This window comes from Cryptomeria japonica, chromosome 8 (assembly GCF_030272615.1).
Source record: "Cryptomeria japonica chromosome 8, Sugi_1.0, whole genome shotgun sequence".
Lineage (NCBI taxonomy): Eukaryota > Viridiplantae > Streptophyta > Pinopsida > Cupressales > Cupressaceae > Cryptomeria > Cryptomeria japonica.
This window is the reverse complement of record NC_081412.1, coordinates 535677831-535700847: the sequence shown is the minus strand read 5'-3', so window position 1 is coordinate 535700847 and position 23017 is coordinate 535677831. Positions and strand designations below refer to the sequence as shown.

Here is a 23017-nt window from a genome sequence, read left to right as displayed (position 1 = left end):
GGAACCCTTTTGGGATTAATATGTGCCGTATTTAACTTTGTTGTGGATGTCTAAGAAAGAGTGTACTTTTGGAAATGGGAGGGCAATTGAGGGTCTAAGCTCTGCAAGATAGGGCCAAGTGCATAAAGCTCAATTAAATACTATGATTCACTTTCTCATCATGGTTTTTTGTACAGATCTAACTCTATTGCTACAAGAATCAGCACTGGTATAATAGTTGAAGTTGATCATGCACATCTTTAAATTGAGAAATCATATTTCTAGTGCTCATAAACTATCATAATTTGATGTCATTTCATTATGCACAATCCGTTGTTATAAATCTGTGTAAAATCCTTTGTGAACCTACGGTTGATGAAAACCATTAAAGAAAATGTGTATAACGTATTTTCTTGGGTTACTGATGTTGTAACTGATCATGAATAAATGTACGTACAGGAATTATTGATCAGATTTGCATCTTGTGATGCATCAAAAAATCCATCTGCCAGAACATCTTTTAAGTTTTGTGATGCCAATTAAGATTTAAATAGTAGTGAGGGCAATTAAGCCAATATTCCTTTTGTTCTTCAGTCATATATTATCAATAACTAGTTTAAGCCTTATAGATCAACACCCTTCCATAATACAGGTAGTTGTAGTAATGGTCATTTTCCTGTAAATAGATGTTAAAACTTCTAATAGATATAGATCATCATTTAAGAACTCTTCTAATTGTGGCGAAGCTTGCGAAGAATTGCAAAAATTAAGGTTTCCTATTTCCCCACAAAGTAAATTCTAAAACTCATTCAAAACAGATCAGCTGAAGACGATTGATAAATCACTTGCCAGAGAAACCTAACTGGCAAGGTTTTTCCAAATTATATTTTGTTTCCATTTCAGAAATTATAATCTTACCCTTGGGAAACCTTTTTCATCATATTGTTCATACTTCATAGTGACAGTGCACATATTGCAATTTGCCAATTTGCATTCAATTGTTCATATTCTCTTTAGACAAATTGCAGAGAGCACATCTTCTACAATCAAATTATCTTATAAAGAATGTCACTTTCCTGAAAAATTGAATCATATATTCCTGGACCAGCAAGAAAAGTTACCAAAAGCATTTGACATCTGGTAAAACATGTTTACTGAAAACACATGAATTCTGTTCAAGAATCAAAACAAATGAGTAAGATATATAGATATGAAACATTTGATTCAAGTTCTGTTGTATTGGTTTCTAACTGAATATGTTCATGGTAAATGCATCCATATCACACACATCCAAAGCATTAAAACACATGCAAGGAAAGCAATAGTTGCCAAGTAGAAAAACCCAATTGTACAGGAACTCAAAAGTTAGTGTCAAGTTTTTTTCAAATTTGAAAACTTGACATGCATATTAAGAAGTGGTGCTTTGCAGTTGTTACCAAACAACAAATGTTTCTGCATCAGTAGAAAAATGTTTTTGCTGTATTTTTCACTTATCATTTGACAGTAAAATGTGAATCCTTGAATGCAGCATGCAATTTATTGCATTAAACACTCAAACTGGATTTCAATCTAATCTCCAGCCCATATAGAGACACAGCCAATGCTCAACAGACTTTGGGAACTTGCTCAGCTTGACTGAATCGATTTGGAATGGCTATATATTTCCTAAACTTGCACATTCCCAACGTTTGAGCATTTGGGCTTTATAATGTTCGATAGTAAACTAGTGCAAACAAGAGTTTAGAGAAGCCATTTAGGGAATCCTTCAATGATAATAAAAATGCATATAGATTACAAGTATAAACTCCACGCATCTGCAGATTGAGCCAAGGAAGGATTATGTTCCAACAGATACCTCACAAGGCAATTTGAGATTTTAATTTTTATTTGGGTCATCTAATTAACACCTATCCTACATAAAAAAAAAAGCAGGAGGCTTCATACTAAATATTAAATAGTATAAATCAGGAACAAGAACAGTTTTTATATATAAATAAGTCCCATCAAATGAGAAAAAATTTCAGCTTATTGATGACAAAGAAATTCACACCTGTCAAATTTCTATTTGTCACAACCCTCATAGCACCCATAGTATGAATCTTCTATTGTGATGGAAGGCCAAGGCCTTTGTTCATTACATGCTTTATATTACAAAAGTCTTTACTCTTTCTACTTTAAATATGGATAAAATGGTAACCATACATATGATTCTGATGCACCAAGAAACTTAATATCAAAACTGTAAAATATACATTGAGACAGATTGGTAAAAAATTTAAGAACATAAAATTGATGTTTTGAATCCAAAACTGAATTCAGGTTGGCATATTATTGACGGATCTGGGAATTATTATCCTCCAAGTATCCTTTATAGTACTCTGTTCAGGTTCATACTTGATGTTGATTAGTGGCAGTGGAACCTGACGTGCAGCTATACGTGAGCAGAATCCAAGTTCCAGAATGTGGCAAGCTTAGAAATGCCTTTTTGATCCCAATTCATCTACATCCAACCAATAGACCTGCATTTTCCATTTCCATCCTACCTTTTCTTTTACATATCCTATCTAAATATTAACTCAATCTATGAGTGGATACTCCTGATATAGAGGGATCCATCAAAACAAACAATGTGTAATCTTGAATTAGAACTGGTTGAGTTATTTTACTATAAATCATTAATCAAAATATCAGATTCTTCCCTGGTTGCAAGATTCTTTACACGCACAGCACCACGTTTCCATTCAGCATCACCAACAAGAAACATTCTCTTTGCGTTAACTCTCTCTGCATGCTTGAAAGCCCTATATCATAAATCAAATAAGCATATTATGGTATATCAGCAAGTCAAACTGTAAAAGTTATTTGAGATTTATGTCACGATCAATCATGTATTAGTTATTGAATAATACAGACCATAAACCCATACAATTTTGAGATGGTGTTTGGATGAGAACCATGTAAAAAACCATCTCTTGCCCCATATATTCTCAAGGGAAGATAGGGAATACACAACACAGGTGCTCTTGCAAGGTAACAAAAATAAATTGGGTGGCCGAAATTTTCTGATATGTCATTATGATATATCCAGTAAACACAGCAAGGATGCATGAAGGAGCAGAGAATGGCAGGAAATCAGTCATTCCTATAAGGACTTGAAATCTCTGATCTTACATGTCACATGTGGCATGGATAGCTCATCATGCCAGATATGCCTAAAGGTTAGGCACATCCATAGCTAAGGATGGCCCTGTTAAAGGTACATATTTTCCAGCCACCATATTTAATGATTCCCTAATTGGAAAGAAATAATAGTTTTCTAGATTCAAAAAAAATTACAAATCTTACACAAATATATTTTCTTTGATGACCACTGCAGTAACAAAAGCAGTTTACCAAAGTGCTATGTGCAGCATATCATAAGGATTCTAATCCAAATAATGGGGCATAAAGTCATGGCACTGTATAAAATTCCAATCCGGACACACTTTAGTACCCAGAACATGAGCATGCAAGTTACGAGGAATTTCAACAACTCTAGATGCACAATGATACTGTGATGCAAATCATTGGCAAAGTATTTTTGAAATTTGATGAGAGTGAATAGAAAATACTCAAATCAATGAATTTTGACAAAAAAATCCTACTGAGATTAATTATATCACTGGTACCCAGGGTAGCCCACATCTTCCACACCAGGCAAACATTTCCAGAAAAAAAAACAGGCGGAGAAACAAGAGACCTGGTTGGGAAAAATTAACCTGAAAATTTCCTGCTAAGAAAATGCTTGGAAAGCAGAATTGAGATTCTGCATTTCCATCCCTGAAAAGACAATACCAGATGATTGCTAAAAGACAGTAGTAAGAGAAAACTAACATGAAGCAGAGAGAATGATTGTAAACACGGAACATAAAATCAAGTACCAGATGTAAAGCTGTTTCACATACAAAGTTACCTTTCAGAAAGGACTTCTGCAAGATCTGTTTATTTAATTTCCAAAACAAGAACATCTAATGAGAGATTGCTGGTATTTTAGATATTTTATAGCTTTTCTTATATGTAGCAATAGCATCGAGAAATTCACCGGCAAACATTTCCATTAAAAACACAGGTGGAGAAACTAGAGAATTGCCTTGGAAAATCACCCTATAATATCCCTCCCAATAAGGAAATTTTTCGATAACGGAATTAAGAGGCTGATTTCCATACCCAAAAAGATAAAATACTGGCTGATGGACCAACTTTCAAGCTAAAACACAGTACTAAAAGAAAAATAACAACATAAAAGAAAGATAAAACCAATATGCTATCCAGTGACAAAAGATGTAAAACTGTTTCCTGTGCAAAGTTACCTTTAGAAATGGCCTCCTGTGAGATTTGTTTATGTAGTTTCCTAAACAGAATCATTTAATCAGAGACTGCCAATATTTTACATATTTTTTAGCCTTCTTATACAAAGCAATAGCATCTATAAATTCAATTGCAAATTTTTGACCTTTCTTCAGGTTAGTTTTTTTGTTATCCAAGTCTTTCTGCCTATTTTGCATGATAATGGAGCTTTACCAGTATATTAGGATGATCTATAGATCTATAGTTTTAGTGGTTTTTCTTAACCAGTTGTGTCTATGGATGGCCATGGATGTAGTTTGCATGGACACTGCTGTTACAAAAAGCTAATTTTTGTATTCAGGGATATAAACATGGAAAAGAGATGCTGAATGTTCTTTTTCTGGGGCTGAAATTGTAATCTTTTTTTCCTAGTTGTAAGCTATATTGAAGAATGCATAACAGAATATACATTGAATTCAGCCACATTACAATAACAGCAATATACAGCCAAAAAAACTACAGGCCACAAAGGTGAAGTTGAATTCTTTGATGTTCTTTTTAAGAAGTGTTGGACCCTTTGTCAACTCCCAATTTGCAAATCCATTTTAAATACATACATTTTCTTCCCTTTGTCAGTTGAGACTGAAAGAGAGTAGCATACAGACCACCAAACATCGATGCCACAAGAGAGCTGTCTTAAATCATCAGATGCAAATCGGTTTTATGAAGAAACAAACATTATGACATTATATATTATATGATGACATGACTCAGTATTCCAAGAACTATATATCTAGAAAGAAAATGCCCACAAGAAATCTTAAAAAGAAACAAAGGGCAAAATCTACCCTTACAAAGAACTCCCAATATCCCCAAAGGCTTCTTTCTATGCAAAGAAAATACTTAAGAAGACGAAAACAGTGCAGTCAGCTAGGATGAAGTTAGAGTAAAAATTTCATTGACATGGTAAATATAGATGAAAAACGTGTGTATGACAGTGAATCACATAGAGCTAGCAAGTATAGGTCATTGGATTAATACATAAGGATTATTATTAATGATTAATAATATAAGTATTTAAGATTTATGTAAAAGCCTTTCTGTTTTAATTCAACAAGAGAAATGCTTAACACATAATAGCAATGCAAATAATTTATAAAGAGATTATTAGTGATCTCAAATCAAATGTGAGGATTCTGACAACAATAATCAATTGCAACTCCTACCATTTCAGGCGTTTGTCCTCCAGAATAAGATCCACAACATTCCCTCTGCTTCTTAAAGAGGAAGCCACCATAGCAGCTGCTTGCCTAAGCTCCTTGTCCAATGGAAAAACTATATCATCAATTTCCTGAGTAAGCACTGGGAGCAATTCTTTTTCCTTCAGCAACTGTCATCAAGACATATACGGAAAATGTAAGGGTAGAAAAATTGTAATGGCAAATTTTAGAGCATAATTGGAAAAATAATAAAATATAGATAAAGCATGCATAAGATTGAATTTTATCTTATCATAATGAATTGTAAGGATTGTGATAAAGGCATTCTTTATGACTTAGGCAAGGGATTCCCAGCTCACGGCAGGGAAGTGATTTGGCTGAACGAAGTAATGATCTTCCTAAGGGCACCTAATTGACCTGATGAGCATGGGATTTCTAGTTTGGCTGCTGAAACTTCTGATCCTTCTTGATGTGTTTCTTGCATTGACTATGATGGTCTTGTGCTCCTTTATCACACAGTTGTGTGTCATGTTATACTATGAGACTTGATTACTGATGGCCTGTAGCTTTTCAAACCTTGTTAATTTTACAGCTATGGTAGTAGCCATTGGATAGTGGCCTCTTGTAAAACTGCTATACAGTCATTTTGTGGTAGGTTGGTTTTGGATTTTGGATGTGTTTGTCCTTTAATGGGCATATACTTCATTTTTAAACTTTTATTTCGATTATATTAATAAAATTTATATAAGCAGTGAGAAATAAAGTGAAAGAAATAAATTTAATTAGTAGAGCAACATGACTGCAACAAAAAGTTCAGTCATATTCTAGATACAGAGAGAATGTTATGAGCTTTACTTCTACTATGACAGCATCACCAAAACCAAAACCACATGCAGGAATATCTTCACCACCAAATGTAGAGAGGAGCTGATCATACCGCCCACCTCCACAAACTGCCCTGAGTTTTCCATCTCTGTCAAATCCCTATGAAAAAAGAGTAAAAAGTTCATCAGGATATGCCCCTGGCTTTTGCTTACTAAGTTAAGAGATTAAATCAATTAAGACAAGTGCTTTGATAATGTACATTTTAATTTTTGCACAATAAATAAAGAAAGAAATTTATTGATGTCCACAGATGACAAAAAGTAGGTCAATGGATTGCAAAGGTGTCCAATCAGAATATAAAAGTACTAGGAAAAGGGACTTTCGGTTATGAAAAGTAACTGAAATATAAGCACTAAAGAAATATAAAAAGAGCAAGAAGAGTAAACCTAAACAATCCAGTACACATAGGAAGTCTTAATTGCTACTAAAAATTTATAATATTCAAAGAGAAACAGCTTTAAATATAAGAATAAAGCTTAACAATCATGCAATGGTCAACTTGCAACTTAAATAAACCAATAAGCAGGCATTGATACCAAAAGAATTACGAGTAAGATGGGAAAACTATTCCAGTAACTCCTGTGCTCCACCCTACGAATGAATATATGCAGTGGAATCGAAAGGAAGAAGATTTAGACGGTTATCTGATGCAAAATTATTTGATTTTAAAAGGACAAATTTCATGACAACCATGTAAGATCATGAGCAAGTAATATAGGGACCTGTTTTAAATTTTCAACCAGCATGGAAGCATATCATTTATTCATTTTCCAGATGATTTCATCTGGACTTTCACTGAAGGTATTCTGCAGTTTAGTATTTACCTTTATATCCTTGGGAAGGATGCCATAAACACTCAAAAGTAACCCTTGCATTTATGTGGTTATTACTCATTTACCAATCATTAAGGCATTATTGAAATCATGGCAATAGATAGAGGAATTTTGCAAGATAAGATAGAAGGCTATACAGTAAAGTAAAATAGTCGGAAATTGGTGACATGGCAAAGCAACAAGGATTCTGTATTATCATGAGAGGCAATAAAATTAATATTTACAATAGGTGCAATGATTTTGATGCAGTAAAATGAACACAACAGATTACCATACACAGATTCCATCCCTCGTGTTACCCAAGGTCCCATCCAAAAAAGGAAAAAAGAAGCAAAGAATAACAAAGAGAGGAACTGAAAAGAATCAGAATGACTGTTTAAATAAGTTATTTGCAGGAAAAAAGAAATCGAAAGAAAATAGATTAAATAGAAAATTTTGAATGGTAGCTTGAAGATAATTCCTAATATCAAAATCATTGACATAAACATTACCCTAAAATCATGTTGAATTAGTATGGAAACTAATGGGGAATAATTTACCTCAAATACAGTTCCAGTGTAATAGGCTAGGCCACGAACGACAGATGCATCAAATTCAATCCAATCAGCATAGCCATAATCATTTGCGAAAGAAAATAGTTGTTTCAGTTCAGAAACTCCACCATCTGAACCAAGCAACTCTGCAATACATAAAAAATAATCAATTCCTGAATGTGTTACTACAAAATATTCCATTATAAATTTCTATATTTTGGAAGTTGTAAAACCCAACGTGGATTTGCCTACAAGATATACCTCTTCAAGGTTTTTTGAATCATAAACATTTTGATTATTCCATCAAAAGGGTCAGTTAATTTCATTGAAGGACATGTCCTGAAGCTCACAATTTCACATTTAACTTAAAATGTGAATGGTAGGAACAAAATTTGCAATCATAAGCTAATGTTGGGCAAGCAAGTATTGAATAATATTGGCAAACCTTCAAGTTCAAACAATGACAATGACAAAGCCTGAAGAATTCCTCCAACAGCATCTGAAGGGATTCCAACTTTTGCTAATTCCATTTCAACCTCTTCCATAGGAATTTTACCCATCTGTCAATATACAATCAATACATTGATTATATGGAAAATGACATTATGAAAAATCATTAACAGACTTACTGAATAAGTTCAACAAGACATCAAACCAATTGGCATCAGGAAAATTAGATGATCAAATTGAGGTGGCATATTACACAATGCAATGCTGCTCCTATTTACCCAAATTATGCCTCAAGTTATACAGGGCTGATGTCTTTGGTTTAATTGCTCATTCACATGTCAAAAGCTTCTACATACATACATAATCAAACAATGTAACAAACATTTTGGGTATAATTTGTTAAAGGATAGAGTAAAGTATCGACAAGATTTAGGTAAAGAAAATATCTAAATTTTTTAGATAAATTATCTCATAGCAATCAACTTACATATGAAAATAAGTGGTAGTGAAGAATCACAATGTTTCATAAATAGATTTACTGGAATAGAGCATTAGATATCAGTTCAATTCACATTAAGAAAATTCCGTTAAACAAATGGAGGTGACATAACACAAACCAATGACTACCCATATTACCCAAGTTAGGCCTTTCTCTCTAATCAATAGTTCATAGACATTTTGTGCCCTTAATAGATTGTATGATAAATTAATGAAATTTATAGCAAACTGGCTCATATCTATTCTGGCATCCCTAGGATCACATTAATGAATAATCAATTAGCTTGCAAAGGAAATAATTTCATCCAATCAGCTTGCAGAGGACAACAACTTGGTGTTACATAATCATATATTAAAAGTTCTGCTAGAGATTAGCTTTGAACCAGTGTTCCACGGATGTTGGGGATGGGGAGACGGGGGGACGTGGGGACGGGGGGACAAAGGGAAAAAGTTTCGGGGACGGGGAGACTTGGGCCTGAGAGGGAGAAATGCATTTCCGTGGAACACTGCTTTGAACCATCCTGTGATAATTTAGTTCAAGGACTGTAATAATGGAGCCTTTACTTGCTTGTGAAATGCTACATGACTGCATTGCAGCCTCCATTTCTTTGTTGAGGACTTCTTTGAGGTCTGTATGACATAAAAGTAGAATTCAGGATTGTGGCATCTACTCTCAATAAATTCAACAAAGCTTCAGCAAGTTCTTGCACTAAAGAATCTGTTGCAATGATGACATTTTTTCTAGTGGCTTGTAACACAAATAGAGTTTTCTTTGCACCATTGCTAGTCTTGGATTGTCTATTCCCAATTCCACACCTTCAGGCCAAGCAACACAAGCTCTCAGGACTATCCTGGCACCCTAGATGAGCTGCACAACAAGACACATTAGATTTCAGGAAAAGTAGTGTGTTGATTCATTTTTGCAACTTCCATTTATGTGTTCTACTTTTAAACCTATTTATTGAAGCATCATATTTATTACTCTTCTGGAGACCATCAACATCTCTGAGCATCCTTTCTCAAGGCCTTGGTTACTGTTGACGTGTATTTTGTACACGATCATACACAGAATAAAATACCCAAAGGCATCTTATCCTCTCTTGAATAAAGTCTCTAACTGCTGAAGATTCGCATGAAGGATCAGTTAGGATGACTCCAATGTTCTTTTGGTAGGGTCTCTACGTGTGGATAAGCTCTCTGTGGTATGATGTGATTTGCTGGAATCACAAGGGGACTTACATCTGATGATTGAACTTCCGATCTGCTTTGCTGGAACACAGGCTCTTACTGGCTTAGATTTGAAAAAATGGAAAAAGGATGAGGGCGAAGAGAAGATCTAATCCTAATACTAAGAATGTAGGAGCAATGATTTGATTTTTGATGAAACTCTAACTAGGTCTTGTTTTGACATCAATGGACCATATCCACAAGGCTAGTGCGATCTTCTAAGGGAAGCTTTATGATGTTCAAATCATCACTGCAGGCATAGACACCATCAAGTTGATGCATATCAATGAAGAAGCGACAAATTGAAATTGAGCTTAAGCTGAATGATTCCAGTTGACTACACAAGGCAAGTCTGCAATCAACAAACTGCTAGTAGTATGGATATACGAATTCCACCATTAATCAATCGCATTTCCTCCATTCATCTAATCATCTACCATCTAGGATTGAAGACTCAACAAGAAACCATGCAAATTACAAGAAACGACACACTTCACCATTACTTCAATGAAAATGGAGTTTGTTTACAATCAATGGCAACAATTTCTTGCCTTGTCCTCCTATTCTACTCTAATTACTATTCTATCAACTTCTAACTACTCTCTATCTACTAATTGCTTTCAACTATTTCTATATTATCTCTCATCATCTTTACAAAATGAAATGTCAGGGCTTATATAGTGCCCTCAATACAATTCGATGGCCTAGATCAATTCGAGATCAATGGCCAAGATTTTACAATGAAAACCCTAATTAGGGTTTGTTACAACCATTACATAACATTTAATGCTTGACCAATGATAAAATTGTATTGCTTGGACACATGTCCTCTCTAGAAAATCGACCAATGGATAGCCGGGGTAGGTACATCAGAGTTTGTGCCACCTTCCATGAGTTAAGTACATTGAATCTGGACATGCTGAGGTGGACCTCACTGACTGGAGGAGTGATGACTGGGATGCCACCTCATCTGACACTTGTAGCTTGCTAGATATTCAATTTGATGTCGTTGAGAGGCTATCTTTAATTAACTCTTGTTCTAACTCCTTTTGTCCTTGATGTGCAAGACGATTGATGTACCTTGCCTTGGAATGCTGGATTTGGAAGAGGTCGCCCTTGATGACGTTAGTCCAAAGAAGGCCGTCCTTGTCGATGTTAGGCTGGAGGAGGTCGCCCTTGATCTGGCTTGATTTTCCTTGAGAAGATCTCCATTTGATGCCTACACAACATTTCAAAATTAGGAACATGATTTTGCAATGAATAACATAGATTAAATTAATTTTTAGGAAACTTCATAATAAGTCCTTGAGTTATCATTTCCTAAAAAAAACGATTGAGCTTATTGAAATTCAAAATTTAAGGCTATGACGATCAAAATTCGAAATTAAAACAATAAATCCATATCGCCATACCTCTCTTGAGAGCTCACTCTAGAATGCAAAATGAAGAAAATTCGCCTAGGCAAAATTGATATTAGATGGCTTCAACGTGATCTCTTGTTCAAATTAGGAACTTCGCCACCTTTGATATGTCCTTGACGTGATCTTCAATGTCCTTGGCAAGTTCGCTCAAGTGGAAACTAAGTTCGCACTCCTTTGATGATATTAGCGCCTTCCTTTGCTTGAAATGAAATTCGCACCTCTAACACACAATTCGCACTACTCCTTTGTCTTCCTCAAATCGCACTTGAATGATAAAATGGTAATGTGAAAATAACAATCTTCACCACCCTTTATAAGCGCTTACACCACCAATTCACTTAGGCCGACTTTTATAAAATAAGACAATTTAAATGATTTTTAATAAATAATAAAGGCCGACTTTCATAAACCAAGCGCTCCATTTAATTTTTTAATTAATTAATAATTAATTATTAAATGCCATCGTTTTTTAATTAATAAATTTGATCTTTTTTTGCAAGGCAAAAATAATTAATTAATGATCAAACGCAATATTTAAATGCCATTTTTAATTAAATTTTCAAATTATCGAATTTTCTAGCATTTAAATAAATTCAAAATGTTTGTTTAGCGCAAAAATTGGAAAAGTGGGAAGATTCAAACCTCATCGCCCTGGTCCCTGACTGAGGGACAGGAGCGATCTACCATTTTAGTCTCGATCCTTGTCCTTTTGACGTTCAAAATCTTCATTCCTACGTTGAAATTGCCATTTTTGCTAGGGATTTCGAGCTTGATTGACTTGTTTTTGCAAACGAATGCCCTTTAGATGTGATATCGCCCTGGTCCCTTGGAGAGGGACAGGAGCGATCTTCATGCTTTCTACTTGATTTTGCATCTTCGATCTCCAATCTTCATCATAAGGCAAATAATGACATCATTTCTCCACTCCACGCTTGTTTCATTTGACTTCTACGAGGCATATTTGATGTTTAGAGGATCATCGCCCTGGTCCCTTGGAGAGGGACAGGAGCGATCTTGATGTTTTCTCCATTTCAAGCTCAAATTGGTAACATTTTAATGTTCTCCTCCTTTGTATCGCCTTCCAAATGATGTTTTAAACTTTGTGCAACTTTGCTTTGACGTGATCTTCAAAGGATAACAAGTGTTCTAGCAAATATCGCCCTGGTCCCTTGGTGAGGGACAGGAGCGATCCTGGTGTGCTGGCTCAAATTTGCAAACTTCCAATCTTTGCTTCTTGTTCATCGCTTTCCAAATGGCGTCCTTGATCTTGCCTATCCTTGCCTTGTCTTGATTTTGAAGGAAAATGAATGATCATGTGCAAATCACCCTGGTCCCTGACTGAGGGACAGGAGCGAATTTGATGTTTCAAGCTCAACTACACTTGGCCACCTTCAAAAATTATCTTCAATGGTCTTATTGTGCCCCATTTTATTCATCTTTGGCTTGGAAATCATTCAAACTTGGCAAGAAATTCATCTAAGACAAAAAATCGCTCAGGTCCCTCCCTGAGGGACAGGAGCGAACTTGAGCATTTGGGTCCCTTGTTGATGTTTCATAATCTTCAATTTGTCTTCAACGGGTTCAACTCACCTCCTTTCTTGCCTTCGAACATAAAACTTGCTTGATCTTTGCCCAGTGCATACCCTATGAAGAATTTCGCTCTGATCCCTGGGAGAGGGACGGGAGCTACAATAGACTTCGCCCTGGTCCCTGACTGAGGGACAGGAGCGATTTTTGCATTTTGGTTCATTTTTCTTCACGACGGCACTTCAAGTTATATTCATTTGGTAAAATGCATCTCTTTGGACTTCTTCAAATCATCAAGTCGTTAAAATCCTGCGAGGACAAAGCAATGTCAGACTTTAAGCTCCGGTCCTTCACTGAGGGACAGGAGCGAAATTTGCTCTCTAGGCCAAATCGTTACAATTTTCATCAAAAAAAGTCTTGGCTAAGGAAGATATCATCTTACTTAATGCTATGAATAAAAGTTAATGTCCAAAAAAGGTCTAAAATTGTGCATATAAAGAAAATCGCTCTGGTCCTTCAGTGAGGGACAGGAGCGAATTTGACCTTCTAGGCAAAAACTTCATCATTTCATTGTTTTTGATCAAGTATGGATGCTCTATCATGCTCATTTCGTCCTTCACCATGCCTTTGATGTCTCAATTCGTCCAAACAAGGTCAGAAATGACTCCACTAAGCTTTTTCGCTCTGGACCCTTGGTGAGGGACACGAGCGATTCGCCTTGGACCCTTGGAGAGGGACAGGAGCGCTTTTCGCTCTGGACCCTTGGAGAAGGACAGGAGCGAAAATTGACTTTTCGAACTCTCTATCAGGACATTTAAGTATAAGTGACATTTCCTTCTATGTTTCTTCTTTCTTATACTTTAAGTTATATTCCATATATACTTTCAGGATGTTTGAGAGTGGTTTCAGACCTCCAGGAGTTATATTGCAAAATCTAGTTTTTTGAGGTTTTTCAGTTTCCAGACTTAGTCAAATTTCAGGATCAGAACATCACTCAAGCCGGACTTGCTACCCTATTGATCTCCCCGACAGCACTCAAAATGCAAAGGCCAACTAACAAAACCCTAAAAAAACCTAAAGAACAAACCCTAAAAAGCAAAAAAGCAAGGGTCCCCATTTGCAATGGGGCGATGTGTGAAAACGTCACAACAGTTACATACAATCTCCTGCCCAACTTCTTGGACTTAAAAATGACTCTTACAGTCATCATTCAAGTCGGCCAATAATTCTGTATCTGATATAGAGGGATTAACTCTGTCTCTCATGAGGTAAACATATCATTTCACTCACGTTTGAGTGATGGGTGGAAAGAAATGATGGGGAATCTTTGAAAAAATGAATAGAATACAAAAATGTATTCTTCTATTAAAAATCTGGATAAAACATTACAAATGGATTCACCTCCTTATATAGGATTTGGAGTGAAGATAAAACCTTAATAATTAGAAATTAACTAATCTAATGTAAAGTCACTTTATTACAGAATTTTTATTTATCTCTAATATCCCTCTCAAGACTCATTGTACTAAAATAAACCAAACTAACATTAAGCATTTCAAACTAAAAACACACTGAACCATCAATTCACCATTCTTTAGAAGCGTTACTTTGAAAACAAACCATACACCAAATATAACTCCATCAAGCTGCCTTGAACCCTCGTAAAGGTGTAGCTCTTGAGCCGAATTCCCATGTTCTTAGATTACCACCTCCCCGGACTCTCAAGCCACTGATCTCCCAAACCATTGGACAACGATCCATGTTGACCTACACTCACAAAGCTCTATCAAGTTGTCTCATGACCCTCACAATGGTATGATTGCCAAGATCAACAGACTCCCAAACTAACTGTGCAATCATCCATTCTGATCTTTTTCTACACTAGCTTTCTACCTATCTTCAAAGAACTAGACCTATACAAAAACATAAAAAGAAATTTCTTCACCATTATCAATATTTGGATGGTCTTCAACAATGGCTACATTAGCTCCTTTGAGCTTTTCTTTTAGAACATCATTCACTTGAAGTCTACAATTCCACGATGAATTCTGACCCATTTTCAAGCAATAATAGCATTCTGCCCCCCTTTTGTCCTTGTCATATCTTTTATGGTTTGAGTAAAATGCGATCTTATTTTGAGGATCATCTTTTGTATCTCCTACAATAGTTCTGTTTTCTTCAGCTAGAAGAGCTGAAATCATATCTTAAAGACTTTTAGAAGAAATTTGACTATGAGTAAAGATGACATTGCTGAATTTTGAAGATAAATTGTTTACTAAAATAGCTTTAGCATACTCAGCATCCACTACAAGTCTACAACATTGAATTATGCTAGTTAATGAAGAAGAGATCTCAGATTGTTTGCATGGATTGACATAGTGATTCCATCAGCCGACTTGAACTTGAAATGTTGTATCTATAAAGAAAATTTTACATTAATCATTGTTGCTCCAAATAGTATATTCAAATTCTTTCAAATTTCCTTAGATGGTTTTGCAAGATCTATATGATGTAATTCAAAATTGGAGAGGGCACAATCATTGTGACTTGGACTCACCCGAGACTCAGCAAGCTAATTTTTTACCCGGACCTGGACATGGCGCCTAAACTTGACACAGACTCGGCAAATTGGAAAACCTATGAATTTAGAGATTTTTAAGAATTTAAAACTTGTATCATGCACCCTTTAATAAATAAACCTTAAAGACGCAATAAACTCATCATATAGAAGCTACTTTGATCACATACACAGGTATACATTGATCACATATATATAAACTCAAATTTAGCTAAAGGAAATAACACATTTAGATATATAAATATTGTTAATGTATACAAAACTCCTGAAATATGAAATCTATGGCATTAATAGTCCAAAACAAATATCAAAACAAAAATTAGAAAACTGTGGCTTGGAGGAGCCTACATCGCTTGGCCCAATATTATGACAAGTCCTGCATGGGCATCTAATATAGGTCCTAGATGATGATGTAACCATGATATCTACCTCTGTCTTAGTGACACACCAACATCCAAGGTGTCTGCCTGTGCTCTATCCTCCAATGCCATGGCTACCACCTCTACCTTTCTATCCACCTAGTCAACCCAATCAAGGTCTTCATCATTGAAGACAAGATCCTCAACCTCAGTGATCCAATTCGATTGTGGATCCTCTAGTGTGTAAGAGTACCCTTGTTTGCCAATTTTAAAAACCTTTCCCACTGATATTTTTGCAACTTTCCTCAATGAGCATTTTGGTCAAATAGTTTGCATGTCTGAAAGATGAAAGATTTTGGTTTGCAGAAATATATATGTTTCAAATTGTAATGGTTTCATGTGACTTTCATGATGTTTCGGTACTCTTTTGAAGAAAAGAAGAATACAATGATTTAACCATCAACAACAGTTAATACCCAAAAATCAACAGTCGGCTGTTATGATAGAGGTGACTGAAATACAAGGGCAAATTGTTTTTATTGCAGATTCAAACATATAACAGTTGCACAGCTGATTACATCACTTAAGCATATAAAATGACCTTAGATATGTAAGGATCGATGTCTTATTAAATTTCAAGTGACAAAGCTTTTAGAGATGGATTCTCTGATGCATAACATCTGTCAGTATTATTCACCCAGCAGCTCAAACATCCTCAGCTACCGCACAACATTTTAGGGAATCTCCTTCACATCACTATGAATAAACTAGCAGCAAGAGGACTGAAGAATGTCCACACCCCTGCAAACCTGATTATGATCACCCAACACTATGAAGATTATGATCACCCAACACTATGAAGTAGTCTTCTCACACAAAATCACCACATTTCAGATAAGATTTTCTGCTCAATATGATTTGCACCTCCAAACATTTATCATGTTGCCCAATCTACCTTACACGTCCTCTCTTGACACCAGCAAAGACCAAGACCCTGCTCAACACATTATGCCTGGTTCAAAGTGCCAATCGACTCCATCCTAACTCCAGCAACTAGGAAAGGGAGACACGTCTAGCATATCCAATTCCGACGACCTTCAACAAGGGTTTATTGCTAGGCCCAACACAATGAAAATGGTGGCCAAAAATGGTATAGTATTGACTCAGTTTGTAAATCGCCCTCAAATCTGAAACCTCTTTTTTGCACAAATGCAAACCTTGTCTAGATTTACCTTTGAAGATGCACAACGAACGAGGGTTCTTGTCCCCACTCAAACCTTCAGCACTCTGTCAATCCCTGTATGGAACTGCTGTGTTGAAGACACAGGATTTTCGTCCTCAACTCCAAGAAACCTTTGGGGTTTTCATCCCATATGCAAGAGTTTGGCCACAGGCACAAATCTCTGAATCTTTGCAAAGAAGTAAACAAACTCTCAATCTTCTATATATCACAAATGAGACCCTCAGCCTTCTTTTATAACCAACCCCGATACTTTCTAAAACGTATGATATAAAATCACTTTATAATTTAATTAAGACTTATATCCCCGAGAAGTGATTTATTTAAATATTTAATTATTTAATTATTTTGGGCACTTTAGTCATAAGGTTAAGCATCCAACATTTAAAACTTTCCATTCTTATTCCAAAGAGCTATTATACTAAGGTAAGTGTTAAATTATTTTAATTAAAATGGAAACTTTAGTAAAATTAATTAAATATAGCTCAATATTACCCAAGTAGTGAAAACAATCGAAATGCGTCAAAATCAAAAACTGATTGCACAGGATTGATACTGATGATGAATGATGATAATCGAATTTGACTGAGTAACTCACTATAAATAGACGCTCTCTCCAAGAATCTTGGAGAGTACACCAAAAGTTGGAAATAACCTTGAAAAGTGCCCTCTGAATCCTCTAGGCCATCTGAACTCACTGGTAACATCAAATATCCACTCTAATATGGTTGACACACTTAGACGATTACAGCCAACTACAAAGCAAGAGAACCCAAAAATGGAGACACTGCAGTGCTCCCTTCCCAAAGATTATGTGTCCTCAAGCAATGCCAACTCTACCTAAAAATCACCATATTGATCCAAACTGAAACAAAACATGATTCCAAGGTCCCAAGTCAACCTAGGAGGTTTTTAGCTCAATCCACTCAAAGCATTTTCCTATTGGATACCTATACAAGAGACAACTGAAAACCACCTATAAGAAGAGTAATCAAATACAGCAAAAACTCGGTCAACTCAAAGAATTTCTCTTCAAAGAAACTAATCCAAGGAACCATAGGAGTAAGCTCAAAATAGTCAACATTAGCTCTCTCATTCCCAACATCTTGCACTTCCACATAATTAATTGTCACTAAAATCTAATTTGTTGTCCCAAACACAAGTGCAAATTGAATATAAGAAATAACAATAATTTTGTGCCTAAATATCCAACCAACACCAAAACCAATTAGTCACATCTGTCGTTCTCTCCGAGGCCCAAAACTAACCCTGACAATGAGCTGATTGGACTCAAGTTGCTCAAATCTGCAGCTATGCAAGTCTGAATTTTCAAGATGCAACATTTGCAAAGAAAAACAATTGTTGCAATACTGAATAATCTTGGCCAAAATAAAATTTCTGATCACTCCCTTGGCTAGAAATGTCTTCCCAAAGGCCACCAACTCAATAGAATACCAAATTTTACTCATAATCTCTTTGCAATCCATTTGCAAGAACTCAAATGGACTCATATGAAGACTGAAATAAGTGGTAACAGCAGCATTATTATCACTTTTTAGGTCCCCATCTTCCCATGTGTAGTGTCGTAAATTGTAAACCCTTAATTAGATTGTCCAATTCCACGCTTAGTTGACAATCACCTTAGTGTGTCTCATTGCATTGTGCATTATTGGACTTCCTTAGGCATTTAATTAATAATTTAATTAAACCTGTCATTTCACATATCATAAAATTGGGCCCTTGATCTTAGGTGTGCCCCTTTTTATTATTTCATCCTGATTTAATCCTAATCTTACCCCAATTTCAACCTTCAAAGTATATCCTGCATATCTATACATTATAGTTTGACCCACCGGGTTGGATTCAGCATTAGAACTTCGTTATCTTTCATTTCTCGAAAGTCGGAAAAATATTGTCAGGATCAGGGCGACCTAGCTATCTGGTCCCAATCTTTTTTCCCTAAATTTCATGAGGATAATTTGGTGGTCTTATTGAATTCAAATCCCGCTGTGTGAAAATATATTAATTCTAGGTCGGCTTTTGATCAAATTCAAATCTAGGGTTTCATACATAAGGCAAGTCTTTTCCTCATTTGGGGATCTAATTCTCACATTCAAGAGGAGATCCTTATGAGATGAAAGTACTGCTTTTAGGTGAAGTCGTAGACTTGCAAATTCATCCATTATCAAGTCTTCATCAACCATGGAAGCTTCAAGAGACATTGGAGGATAATAAGGGAATCACCGACTAATGATTGGCTTATACCTCTTCCTAAGGGATTGGGTATGATTTCTTCTTGTTCTTGTGTTCTACATTAAGCTTCAGATCTACATCATATTAGTTTTCAGACTCACATTATGGCTTTAGATTTGCATTCTAATTGTGATTTAAAGCATTTTCATTTACAATCATTTAGGGTTCACTCTAACACATTTGAGTAGGGCTCTTGTTTGCATTTTAGCTCATAGCAATCTTAGACACACTTAAGATTCAAGAGCACACAATTTTCCAATTACAATATCGGCTATTTGTCGAGATGGAAATCACCAAAACAAGGGGGTTGACCAAGGAAAACCCCTATATAGGCACAACCCTACCATTTTTCGTCTTGTAGGTGCAGCTATAAGTATCCGACGGAGCCGAAAGACTTTGGGAAACTTCAGGAAGCTGGTACAAGTCTGTTATCAAAAATTGAGCTTGGTTTTTAGAGACCAAGGTGCTAGGGCACCCTTGTCCTAGGTTCAAGGCATCAAAGCGCTTTGGTCCTAATTCTGCTCCAGATTTCAAGGTTGGCATCAAGACTATTTCACAATTCAAACTTCCTAACCACATATCGGTCTCAGAAGACTAGAGTGTTATGGTGCCTTGGTCCAATCAGTTCAACCTTAGATTTCAACCACATGTGCACAGTCAGATCCTCCTTTCATTTTTGTTTTTGTTGTCTAATTTATGTTATTTGCCAGTTTGCTACAATATCTTTTTATTCACTTTCCTTTGTACTTTAACTATAGTATTGCACTCTCTCATACATCACATATTCACTTCCATAGTAGCAAAGGAATAGAAACCCTAGAAGTATCACTTGACTCTCCTTCACAAGAGTTAGTCAAATAGGATCACTCCTCTAGGTGCTTCCATATTCCAATGTTTGTGTGAAAGTGGATTTAAGTCCTAATACTACTTGATTACATTTTGACACATTACACCATGGTATGCTTCTCCATCATCTTTAGTCATCAATAACCCCTAAAAGAGATATTATGCATAGATACCAACACAAAGAGTGACTTGTAATGTCCCCATCCTAGTCAGGGACTTGGGATTGAGGAGTTAGCCTATTTTTGGACCCTTGTAGGCTAACAAAGTATGGATAAAGGGGTCAGTAATGCAGTATCTTGAGGAGTGGTCTATCTATTTGTTCTAGTTCAGTGTTGAGTTCATTTCTGGTCTTCGTTTCATCAGTTTCTGACACTTTATGAGGATTTCCTATTTTTTAGGGAAAAATTGCTAATAATAGACATGGTCCTATTTTCATTGGCATGGCGAACTGTGGCCCTAGCTTCTGGCAGATTTAGTTTCCGAGCAATAATGAGAGAGATATGAATTTTTAAGTGGTTCCACAGGCAATTAATATTTTAATGAAATATTAACATAAAATCATAAAGTGCATAACTTAAATTTATTTAAGTGAAAATTTATTATCTCCTAAGCTAGGCATTGCTTTTAGGGTTAAGTTGGGAACCCTAAAAGCAAGTTATTATTTTTAAATCCCTAATTGCCAAAAATCGCACCTTTTGGGTATTTAGGCAGCCAAGATGGAAATTAAACCTCATTCTTGATATTGAGCATCTGACATTTTCTTCTGAGCACTTGGCTATGGCGGCTAGGGTTTGGACCTGTTTTGGAGAGCGTGCATTCTTTGGAATTCAGTAGCTTTGAGATTGTGAAAGATCAATCGAATTGTTGCAGCTTGGTTGGCTTCATTCAGAAGTCAAATTGAATTGAATTGGGGCAGATTTGGCTTCTTACAAGGCAGATTTGTCGTAGGGTTTTCCTATTTACTGTTTTGTTGTTGATTCTTCTGTGGTTTGGAGGCTTCTTTTCCCAAACACACAGCTTGCTCATTTATTGGCACCATCTTCTATTGTTTGGGTGTCAGTATTTAAATAAGAGCAGATCTGAATTGTTCCTGAATAAAAATCAGAACTTTGTAAGTTGCTGATTTATTCTTTCTTTTCAATAAATTGGCTAAGGACCTACGGGTATGTTTGTAAATTCTCCAATTCATTGTTTCAAATGATTAAATTTATATATTATTCAATATGTGTTGCAAATTAAAGAAACTGTAAAAATCCTCACTGGGGACTAACGATACTATAATGTTTACAACCAAACTGTGCAGAGAGATACTATTTAATACTGTAATGTTTACGACCAGATTGTGCAGAGAGATACTATTTAATTTAATCAGTTGATCTTTGAAATGTCTATGGATTTCGTTAATATTACCAATGTAGGCAATTTAACCTTCTTGCTCCACATCCCATTGATTGGACTACCATTTTATACATTCAATATTCAACATTGCGTAGATTGAACAAATAATACATTAAATAACTGTTGATTTAAGCATTGCTGGGTGCACCTGTTAATCTGCAGTATTGTTGATACCAGTTCTGTCGTGGTGATCTTCCTGAAATGTCACCACAAACTCATTGATTGGCTACGTAACAGTCTTCTGCTCCGGACTTGATTCCGCTGATTGCTAATCTTACGCAAAATGGGCTATTCCCGATATCAGGCCTCTGCATATGTTGCCAATGACGCCTCCCTTGCAGTTGGACTATCATCACCTCGTCTCGGCATAAACTTGCATTGTTGGGGGTTGATGTTGTTGTAACATTCTTCGGTGTTTGCCAACCGACTCCCGTCTCCCCTCTACGAATTACGCAACTTCCTCCTAATGGTTTGCCAATGAAAAACGACCATATCCGTTGCGTGGTGGTGATACACGTGACTTGCAGAGTCTTCAGACGCTCACGCTGAATGGAATGTAGACTGTGTGAGAGACTTTACCCGCATTCACCACTATTGTCTTTTCTTCCCTTACGACTGGTGTTAGGAACACACACACGTCTCTGCAATCTTCAAAGATCCACGCTAAAGTTTAACTTCTCGGATCAATGTCTGGTTCAATGTTTTTGGTTCCAATAGGCCAGTACAGGCTAACGAAAGGAATTCAATTTTCAAGTGTTGATATCACTTAGATGATCAATTTCCATCTTCAAGTATGATGCTTATCAAAGAAATCTCCTCCCCCTCTCAACTCAGATGCCCATCCTTTTATTTTCACCAGTTGGTTCAAAAATCCCGTGATAGCAGTTGGTTCAAAAAAAATCCCGTAATGGTTAGGATTATTTACGGTGATTAACAAAAATACATATAATGCCTTTTCATTATAATATATGTAAATATTAATTTTTATATAAATGAATGGGAGATTTATATAAAAGAATTAATATTTTTATACATACGTCTATCATTTATTTTTTATTAGGGGACATGACAGAAACCCTCTTCTGCAACTTCTGTCTATTTCTGAAAGACCATCTTAATAATTAAAAATTACAAAGAAGATCTACAAATTACAGCAGGTTGAAGAGTTGAACCAACAAGGGTTCATCACATGACTCCACCATGTTGTTGTTGTGCTACTCTGATTTCCAGGTGAGACCCACCAAGAGCACATTTGATGATTCTTTTAGATTCAACACTCAAGGTATCCATCCCATCAAACTGTAGACCACAATAGTACTCCCTTCCTTGTGGTAAACCCACAAGGTCAACCGTCAACCCCTGATGATTCAATCCACAATAGTCCACTGTAGGAAGTAAACCATCAATGATCCTAGGCGGCTCGATAGGTAACTCAATTGGTTCC

The 23017-nt window shown here is 35.9% G+C and overlaps 1 protein-coding gene across 1 annotated transcript in view; it reads right to left on the bottom strand.

The window, feature by feature from the left end:
* Positions 1-1941: 1941 nt before the first annotated feature.
* LOC131027672 (histidine--tRNA ligase, chloroplastic/mitochondrial) overlaps positions 1942-23017 on the bottom strand; it is a 118285-nt gene continuing 97209 nt past the window's right edge. The window contains exons 8-12 of the mRNA XM_057957753.2: positions 8222-8336; positions 7783-7922; positions 6381-6509; positions 5532-5695; positions 1942-2780 (exon numbers count right to left, since the gene is read on the bottom strand). Coding sequence (XP_057813736.2) covers positions 2645-2780; positions 5532-5695; positions 6381-6509; positions 7783-7922; positions 8222-8336 — 684 coding nt within the window. The 3' untranslated portion in view covers positions 1942-2644. The remainder of the gene's footprint in view (positions 2781-5531; positions 5696-6380; positions 6510-7782; positions 7923-8221; positions 8337-23017) is intronic.